Raw genomic sequence first — 10356 nt, 5'->3', positions numbered from 1 at the left:
AAAGATAATAGTCCAGGCTATAAAACTATATAAGCATTGAATAAGAAATGTTAAAGTCAACAAGTCTACAACAGATACATCTTGTAAAAACTCAATAAATTATATATATATTTATAATATCTAGTAACATTTGAAATCATGCACAGTTTTGTACATTTTCTTTTTTCAGTACAGGAAAACTCAATGCTTCCAGTACTTGGAATGTACACAATTAGCAGACATTTGTAAGAAAATACCAAAAAAATTCTTTTTTTATTCCAACAAAACAAAACGAAAACTCTATAGAAATCTACCTTCTCAAACTTCCATTGAAGTAACCTCAAACTATAAATTATTTATTTTAGGATAAGGATTTTGTGGCTCTAAGAAGAAAAAAAAAAATCTTAAAATGAGATGCTGTCATCCTGTTATTCTGCAACATTGATATGTAATATGCACCAGAGAAAAATGGAAAGAAAGAATTCAGGATGCAGTTTGCCTTGCCTCTCCGTGGCAGTAGATAAAGTCTTCTGAACAACAACAAAAAAACCCCAATCCACAACCTCCCCCCCAGCCCAAATTTCCCCCCCTATCGGCTTGATCCACGGTAAAATTCCCTAGTTTGCTCCTGTGCTTTTAAACAGCTATCCGACATCGAGGAACAAAATAGCACAGCATTTTAAACACAGAAAATCAGGCATCACTGGCATTTTCCAATGAGTTAAGATGCAAAAGAAACACACGGCCATCGCACCTCTCCTGCAAACAGTGTCCCTCTTCTTGCTCTTTTGCTCACATGGCATTTCTGAAGCCCAAAATACAACGGTACTGGCAAAGGGGGGAAAAAAAATTACCCCGCATCATCCAAAGTCAACATTTCGCTTTGCTGCATACTTGTTATTAAATCAACCACAAAGAATACCTTCATTTGAAAATAGAAAAATAAACACCCACGCCCCCTTAATGCACAGTGGTTAAAGTGATGGAAGAATTCTTGGCCCTGTTTTTCTGAAATATGTAAAAATCATCTCTCTGCTGCTATTTGTTTGGTTTTAACCACTGGTGATGTAGTGAAAAATAAACTTACTTTTGCTCACTGCAATCCAGGATAAACTAATATTTTTTTAATGAATACATATATATATATATATATACTTATAACATTAAATGTAATTTGTTAAAGGACTGTACACCTATACATTCTTTCAATATTTCCCATAAACACAAAAGAAAAACTTGATTAATATATTTTTTCTCCATTTTTAATAAGTTAAAAAAAAAAACACCCTTAAACTCGGTGAAATTTAAAGTTTACAGTAACGCTACGCTATTTAAACCGATGAACGGATATGTTAATGTCTATAAATAACTTTACAAATATACATGTTAAGGTACAATTTTTAAAACAAAACTGTGAAGATATAAAACAAACAAACAAACAATCTTTTCTTTCACCCAGATCAGTATATCCTAGATTGCAATGCTCGTATTTTGAGACTCTCTCTCAGTACTGCTTTATGTTGCATTAGTATTATACATTCTTTTTTTTTTTAATATATTTATTTATATATATACAGGATATATTTATAGATATATACACAGATTCTCTGGAATAAACCTTTTTGATATAAGTTAAAGGCTCTTGCCTACAGGTACCCGTAACTTCTTTCTCCGAGTTGCTGCACGTAGATGGAGCCAAACCGCTGGCGTCGAGGGGCGGATGGAGGAGCTGCTCCCCTCCCACTCACCCTTGGCAAGCTAAACTATGCAAACCCCAAAATGTGAGATTTTTTTTCTGCCCTTCCCTGGGGTCTGCTCCTGCCTCGGCACGGCCCCATCGCTCCCAGCCCAGTGCAAGGACCAGCAGCCGCCGAGCCTGGCCAAAGCACCGCCATTTCTGATAACTTGACTGTCTCTTTTTATCAATTTTTTTTCCTTTATCCATGATGATTTGCATTTTACTTTTTTTTTTTTCCTTCTTCTTCCAAAAAGGATTCCTTCTATATAGCTGGGTAATATGATCATGAAGCTATAAAAACGACGACAACAAAAATATAGATATTTTTATAAATATATGAATCCCTGCAGGCAACGTGGCTTTTCAGCTCCACCAAAAAGGTTCATGTACAGATTGCATAAGCAAAGAATTTCTACATTCTTTACACTTTTTTTGTTTGTGTTTTTTTTTTTAAAAAAAAGGAAGGGTTTTTTTTTCCTCTTCTTCGTATTGCAGGCACAGAACGGCTACTCTGGCACTCAAAATGCAAGTGCGGAGGCTGGGAGCTCAGCGTCCCCCAGGTTCAACATTCTGCTTAGTAAAAAATAAAAAACCCCAAAAATGTAAAATAAACCAAAAAAAAAATCACGTGTGATAGATCATCTTGGCAATAGGTTAGTTCCTTCAGGCCAAACAGTGCTTCTTGACTTTTTATACAGCAAACGGGAAAAAACCAAAAACCAAAGAAGTTAATTTTTTTTTTTTTTTACCCTGAACAGCTCAACACCACCACAAATCTCTGGGCACCACCATGCAGTTCCACTGGAAGATCCTTCACTACGCTTTCATCCTTGGCGCCCCACCCTCGCGCCTCCGTGGGCACCCTGCCCACCTGTCCGTCCGTCCGTCCATCTGCCCGGGGTGTCCTCACGTCCGGATGACGCCGTTGCAGGGGGGGTGCTTGGGCAGGCAGGGCTCATCGGGCAGCAAGTCATGTGCAAAGACTGAGTCGTCCCCCGAGGAGCAGGTGCTGTGGGTGTCCTGGCCGGCCGGTGAGTACTGCTCGAAGGGCACCGAGAGGTCCAGGTACTCCTGCCAGGGTGACAGGCCCATCAACACTGGGTGCCCTCTGCTGGGGACCGAGTGACCCCTCCCCGCACCCACCCTACCACACTCACATCAGTGGACGTCACGGTGAGGACCCTGTCCAGGTCTTCCACCAGCTGCTTGAAGGTTGGCCGCTGAGAGGGGACGGCATGCCAGCACTCACGCATGATCATGTACCTGCACGAGATGGGAGAGGGGACCATCACCCATGGTGGGGCTAAGCAGCTCCCACCCACCTGCCCACCCACCCCAAATCGCCTGAAAGAACAGTTATGGCCAACGCAACTTCAGCCATGGTGGCCTTGCTGTGTGGCCAGCCTGAGGGAGGAGGAGGGGTTTGTGGAGCCACACTCCTCACTATTGATCATGTGCATCTGCACTACTGAAGCAGGAAAAGGAACCGTCCTAAAGATGACACTCCAGAGCTGCACCCCCAACCATCACCCGCCAAACAAGTCATGGGCTGAGCTGAAATGTGTCGGGGTGGATAAACCTACCCACTGCCAGCTCCACAGTCTCATGGTGGGGATGTCCCACCAGCCTGAACCATGGCCTGGGGTGGCATTTTGGCCGTAGAAGACAGGGGGAGCGGGGCGAGGCGGTCACCCCCCACCACACACTCACAAATCATGGGTGCAGTTTGCGGGTTTGTCCATCCGATGGCCTTCCTTCAAGAGTTTGAAGAGCTCCTCAACGGGAATTCCCGGGTATGGAGACCCTCCCAAAGTGAAGATCTCCCATAGTAGCACTCCAAAAGACCAGCTGGAAACCAAAGAAAGATCTTTAAAATTCAATGAGGTTTTTTTCCAAGCCCCCCCATATCCCCTCCTCCCCGCTCGGCTTTATTTCTGTGCAGCCATGCATAGCTAACAAAGTCATCAATAGCATGACTAATTGCCTAGGCCATTTTTACTAGTTACTTGGAGATCTCTGCTGATCCAACTCAATAGCAAAGAAATCCCAGGCACCAAGTCTGAAATTGAAATGAGCATTTAATCAGATAGGTGACAGCCCATCTATTACCCCCAGCTCTTTGTTAGGTCTTCCACCAGCTCCACTGAATGGAACAAATCAAATTATTCATGCACAGCTTCACTGAATTGCAGGCTTGGAACCACAGGCCACTAATTGTGCAAGCTGATACCAAAACTTGCTTGTTACAACACTCATTTCACTGGCCAAGCTGGGAGAAAAATACCCCAACAAAAATCAGCAAAGCACTAATGTTACACACTTCGCTCCTGCAGCTGTGCTCTGGTTAAAAAGTCCTCTTTTTCAAAAATATCTTTTGCCTTCTTCGTTTTCTTTTTAAAAACAGGGATTATCTGTCTCTGTTTCGCTTCCATGCATGCTCGCTCTCCCGTTCTCTAGCTTTGATTTATCTGTCATGCCCGCTGCAGCATTACCTAAGCATGGAAACTATGATTTAAGATCAATAAAAGCCAAAGTATGTGAAAAATACAGAAATAGAAAGAGTCATTTGTCCGGTTGCAAGCGGTGCGCCTTGAGGAACGGGCAGGCTGGCTGCTGAATTACTGTAAAAATGCCATTATCGACCAAATCCTGAATTTAAAAAAAAAGCCAGCTCACATGCTGAGCCACTTCAGTCCTTGCGACGCTGAGCTGTGATACAGCTTTACACGTAGGGCGGGCTCTGCTGCCTGCTCACCGTGCAGAGGCACCAAAACAGACAAGACGGAATTAAGTAAAGTAAAGGCAAGTAAATGAAGCAGCAAAATGAATCCGAGAATATAGTTGTTGAATATTCTCTGATCAATTCTACTAACAGCAGACAGAGTATTTCAAGCTCATCCCATGTACTCAGCTGAAGCGTGTGTGTCTGGGGCAAAGCGTGGAGGAAGCCAAGGGCAATTTTTTTGCCATGGAGTTTTTTTCTGCAAGGATTTTTTAGACTGCAGGATGAATCTCCTCATCTATAAACTGGACAAGAAATACCTGCCTGCCTTCCAATAATTTTTCAGCAGCTCACCAGACCTCCTCGGATGAAAGCAACTAGATAACAGTAAAATAAAACCACGTGTACAAAGCTGCAGCTTGGAAGCGGTTCATTTGCTTTTGCATCTCCCGTTGCCCCGGCAGTGAATGAGCCCTGCTCGTGCTTAGCAGTACATTTGTCTTTAACATACTGTAGGTGGTTTGTTTTTTTTTTTAAAAGGTGTGCTTACACATCGCTCTGGTGAGTATAGACGCGGTCAAACAAGGCTTCTGGAGCCATCCATTTCACAGGCAGCCGACCCTGTAATTAGGAAGACAATGGGAACATCCCATCAGCATATTCCCCCAGCCACAACGGCACCATCTGAATCTTCTTTTCTAATCCAGTTTGAAACATTTTCATTAACAACCACATCTGCCTTCCCGGTCACTGGGCAAAGCAGTAGTGGCCACATATAAACAGATTAAAGCATTTGATCCCCGGATCTTTGCTGACAATCTTTGCAGTAAATGCTCTCTGTAGAGGACTGTATTTCACTGCCTAGGCAGGTTTAACATATCAGAGCATCTAAATCTTTGCATGGGAACAGCATCCATTGCTCATAAATGCAGTGAGCTCTGCAGCAGAGGATGGGACAACTCTTTGGTTGGAAGAAGCAGTTTGACTCCAAGTCCATGCCCTGCTTAGGCTGAACTTGAGGGAAACTTCCAAGAGTGAAGGCAAGGGCCAGATCCTAGATCTAAGAATCAAATCCTGATCCCACTGGAGGCTAAAGGAGGAGGCCTGATCCCGGGTTTCCAAGGGAACATCCTACATCAGGGTCATAAACATGGGCTGTGTCACATATGAGAAATAAAGACTAGATTAATCATAATTCTTTTGGGCTTTGCTTGGTCTGTGGAGGGAGTCAGAAAGGACTGTTTCACGCCTGAGGCATAATTTGGCTATGGGAGGGTTTTGTCCTCTTCTGACCCACTGCCTCACTGGGGGAGACAACTAGAGATGGGACATAGGCAAGATGCACAAATGTGATTATGCTCCCAGCTGTCCAACACAGCTCAAACAGGGAAAATCCATCTGATGTACGATTTAAAGTCCCAAAAATTTTTATTAATTTATGATTAAGAAATCCCAGCAATTAAGAAAGATTTCTGATATGATATTGGACAGGATCACTATAGGCATGGTGGGCTGCCTGGACATTTAGACCTCTTGCAGTCGCAAGGCCCTCAGGTTCTGCAATACCCTCAACCTCTGCCATCTCTGCGCTGTGTTGTAGTTGTGGCTTTTGCTCAGAGCTAAACATCTGCTGCAGGGCTCTGAACCAAGATGCAGGTATTCTCTCCAGCCCTTCATTTGTAGATTCAACTCTACAGAAAATATCAATGGCTCCAGGACTTGGCCCTTGTCTGGGACCATCTTCTCACCCTTGGCAGTGGAGCCAAGGAGCTGAGTTGTAAAAAGGAGAAAGAAATGCATGAAAGCCAGGGAGCTCCATGTATACAAAAAGTGACATTCCTCTGTCAAGGGCCCTGGTGGGACAGAAGTTGTCTCTTTGGGACCTTTATGAACACAGTGAAGCAGACTGGAAAGGGCTCCATCGCCCTTTGGTAAAACCATTGGTTTCTCTTAGTCTAGAGCCTCCTGGCCAGAGCCAAGACTTCTCAACAGGCTGCTAGCACCAGCAGTATCTGTCAGGAAGCAAACAGATGGCGGGTGGACTCCTGGGGCCATCCTATCTACAGCCCCTCACGGGGTGAGGCCACCAGCAGATTTTGTCCTCCTAAGCCTCTCTAGAAAGGGAGATGTGGGACAGGGCCAGTTGCTGCAGGGATGGCCCAGTTCCCTGCCAGAAGGAGAACTGCACGTGCTTGGCAGCTCTGTACTTACATTGGTGGTTTTCTTGTAATAGTCGATGTTGTGAACGTCTCTAGCGAGGCCAAAATCAGCTATTTTCATCACATTGTCTTCAGTGACTAACACGTTCCTGGCTGCCAAGTCGCGATGAATGCACTGTGAAAGGTGAGCAAGTCAATAAATAAGGGCTTGTTAGCTGCCTGCGCCTGGAACCAACAGCACCGTGTGGTTTATAAGCTGCCGTTTCATTGACTCCCAAGCTCATAAAGCTGTGGGCACTGCTTAACTTCTCGCTTTCTGTGTCACTGCCCCATCATGCATGCTCGGTGTGAGCCACCTCTTAGCAACACCTAATCGGCAGCCTCGGCGCTGACACAGCCACGCGTCTTTTCTCTCCACAGGGGATGCACAGATGAGAAACCCAACCCTCCTCTTCTGTGGGCGCCTACTGGGACATGAAGCTGTCTTTTTGCCCTGCTCTTCCTCCAGGAAAAGGAGTGCAGGCTGATGTTTGAAGGAAAAAAATCATCAAAGATATCCCCAGTACATCCAAAATACATCAAATCACAGAATGGTTTGGGTTGGAAGGGACCTTTAAAGGTCATATAGTCCAACCCCCAACACCATAGTTGTTAGCTGAGAAAGAAGCTAAGTTAGCCTGCGCTGTGCAGAGAGGGAGTTTAAAGCCACCACGGACCATCCACCGGTCACAGGACAAACACAGTCTGACATCTGAAGCTGAACTCGCTCCTGCCGTGGTGCACCCTGCCCGCAAGAAGAGGTCACGCCGGCTGGTGCACACCTTCCTGAACCCACAGCCCGATTCTCCACTCGCTGATGTCAGGGTACATCAGGACTAATCCCAGGCCATGATGCAATCAAACGCAGCAGCCGGCTCAATGCCAGCAAAGTGCTCCCCAGGGAGCATCCTGGGCATGGCCACGCATCGAGCCAAATCCAACACCAGCTCTGCTCCTCACCGAGCTGGTGACAGCTGCAGACACGCGAGCTACACGCAGGGTCTCGGCTTCCTCGTAGGTGCTCTGCATCTTTCGTGATCTCAGAAGGAAGATGAGGGGGACAGGGGTTCACGCAGCTCCTGACTGCTGTCTAAAGTAATGTCTCCCACGGTGGAAGCTCACAACGTGGTGCGATGCTCACCCTGACCACTGCTGCCCATGCCTTGGGACTGCACATCTGAAGCTAGTTCTCTCTCTGAGTGGCAGAGGTTGCATTGCTGAGGAACTGCACCAAGGTCTGGGTTGCCTGTGCTTTTGTATGCATTTTGGGGATGCTGTATGCGTTTTGGGGATGCTAACAGGCCTGCAGGTGACAGCAAGGGCTGTGCAGCTGCGTGGCTCAGGGATGCAGCCAGTGTATGGGAACTTCTGCACACACCTGAAGCCTTCTGCAAAAAACCTAAGATACTGAAAAATCTGGTCTCTAAAGGGAGAAGCCTGCATTGCTTTGCCTGAGTTGTCCTACACACACAGAGAACACTGCATGCCTTTGAACACACGGGTCTGACCGGCACTTCTACCAAATGAGGTTTCTCAACTCACTTTCTGAGATGCCAAGTACTCCATGCCACGGGCCACCTGGTAGGCGCAGGAAACCAGGTCTTTAAATGTCAGCTGCTCCTCCGGCAGCTTGCAGGTGTCGAAGGAATAGTCCATGCCAGGCGGGCGACGTGCCCTGAGGTATTCCCGCAAGTTCCCCTTCGACGCGTATTCCACCAACACGTAGAGCGGTCCTGCAAGCGAGAGCACATCAGCATCCAGCAGAGGAACAGCTGGCCACCAAACCTCATCTGGGACATTTTGGGCGGCCGGTGAGTAATTACTCAGAAGGGACAGTCAAACCTGAGCCTGCCACGGCCCTGCGAGCACCGGGCTGCTTCGCTACGTACCATCCTGTGTGCAGGCACCGAGGAGGTTAATAATGTTTTTGTGCTTCCCAATCATCTTCATCATTTCCATCTCAGAGACCAGGTCGGAAAGGTCCTTGTCTGTGGCATCATCTGGAGAAAGCAAGGGAGGAGAACAAAAAAAGGTCAGGAAGAAATTGAAGTGTTTTGTGAAGTAGTTAATACAACTGCTGCGTATCAAAGCCATGCAGGGCTTTGATAGGGAAACAGTACTCAAAATATGGCAGTGTTTGTTTTTCTTCTACTTTGGGAAGAAGAATCAAAATAAAAACAAAAAAAATACTATCTCAAAAAAAAGGAGAATATTTGTTCAAGAAGAAAAAACAAATAGATGGGAGAGAAATGTTCATACGGAAATCAATAAAGCCTTTCCTCTTCTGTTTCATCTGATTAGTATTAAAGAGAAAAAGTCAGGTTTGGTACCTGGCATCATTTTCCTTCTGATTTTATCTCTCCCTCATCTCCTGGGGCAAAGAGTTAAGGACTGGGGAAAGTCAGAGCTGGGAGAGGGATTGGAGGAAGGAATGGGGTTTTTTGCACGGAAAGCTGCGGTTTTTCTACAAAAGTAGAAAAATGGGGGGAAAAAACCTCCCCAAATGAATGCTTTGGTTTGGAAAGATGGAAACGTTCCTCCTTCCAAAAGCAACTTCAGAATTCTTTTCTCGAAATGTAAATTAAAAGAATTCTTTTCTGATAAGAAAGATTTTCGTGAAGTAACCTCAGACCCACACTGCTCGCCCTCAGAGCATCCACCCTGCTTGCTCCAGCTGAGCTCCTCGGGGTGACTTTGTCCGTCTGGCGTCCGTGGTTATCGTGCGCGGGGGAAGGATGGGAAACAGAGACTCACCCGGAGGTGCCCAGTGAATCCCTCATTTTTGGCCTCCCTTTAACCTCTCAGGAGTTTGGGATTGAGTTTCTTCAATGAACAAACTCTTCAAGAAGGAATGTCAACCGAATTCCTGCAAACTCTACCTGAGCTTGTTGCACAAGCTTTTGCTGGGACAGGCAGCACCGGTTATGGGAGGAGTAAGGAGCGGGCTGATTCATGGAGCTGGCTGGAAGTGCAGGGGGTTCCCCTTCTTCTCAGGGATGCTATTACCCCTTGGCAGAGAGATGGGTTAATTCCTATTCCCTCTTCCTGATGGGATTTGCACTTTTAAAGGAGACAGCCCTCACCCCCAGGCTACGTGGGTGAAGGGGAAGAAAGGCTGTTCTTGCTTTCTTCTATTGTAACTGTTCATATAAAAGACTTAAAAGAGAGTGAATGAGAGGAAATCCCAGCTGTTCTACCCTCCCTGGACTCCCCGTACCTTTTAACATCTTGACGGCAACCGTGATGGCCTTGTTTGGCTTGTCCTTATCAATCCCAATCGCTTCTGCCATCACCACCTGGCCAAAACACCCCTCGCCGAGCGGCTTCCCCAAGGTCAGGCTGGAGGGAGGAACAAGCAGGCGTGTCAGTGGGTACTGGGGTGGTGACACTCCCGGGAGGCAAGGGGACCCTGACCCGTGGGCTAACTGACCGAGAGCGTGCCAATTCCCACTTGGGATCAGGAGGCAGTTCCAACTCAGAGACGTTGGCCAGCATCGGCCCATCGCTGGAGGACAGACGTGTGATCCGGACCAGGGGCGTGTTGGAATTCATGGAAGAGTTGGACTCCAACGACACCTGCTTGGGTAGAGCAAATGAAGTGTTATTGCCAACTGTATTCCCAGGGAAGGCAGTGCCTGAGATGGATCACTGAAGGGGTTTGAGCCATCTTTGCCCACTGACATTTTTCTGGTCATTTCTAAATGGGAAATCTGCTCCCC

General features: G+C 46.4%; 1 protein-coding gene across 1 annotated transcript in view; it reads right to left on the bottom strand.

The window, feature by feature from the left end:
• Window positions 1-2623: 2623 nt before the first annotated feature.
• The window catches only part of FGFR3 (fibroblast growth factor receptor 3), a 43713-nt gene continuing 35980 nt past the window's right edge, over window positions 2624-10356 (bottom strand). The window contains exons 9-17 of the mRNA XM_009643218.2: window positions 10068-10216; window positions 9855-9976; window positions 8527-8637; window positions 8180-8370; window positions 6651-6773; window positions 4990-5060; window positions 3428-3565; window positions 2875-2980; window positions 2624-2788 (exon numbers count right to left, since the gene is read on the bottom strand). Coding sequence (XP_009641513.1) covers window positions 2624-2788; window positions 2875-2980; window positions 3428-3565; window positions 4990-5060; window positions 6651-6773; window positions 8180-8370; window positions 8527-8637; window positions 9855-9976; window positions 10068-10216 — 1176 coding nt within the window. The remainder of the gene's footprint in view (window positions 2789-2874; window positions 2981-3427; window positions 3566-4989; window positions 5061-6650; window positions 6774-8179; window positions 8371-8526; window positions 8638-9854; window positions 9977-10067; window positions 10217-10356) is intronic.

Source organism: Egretta garzetta, unplaced genomic scaffold, assembly GCF_000687185.1.
Source record: "Egretta garzetta isolate BGI_Z169 unplaced genomic scaffold, ASM68718v1 scaffold107, whole genome shotgun sequence".
Classification (NCBI taxonomy): domain Eukaryota; kingdom Metazoa; phylum Chordata; class Aves; order Pelecaniformes; family Ardeidae; genus Egretta; species Egretta garzetta.
This window is presented reverse-complemented; position numbering and strand designations above follow the sequence as displayed.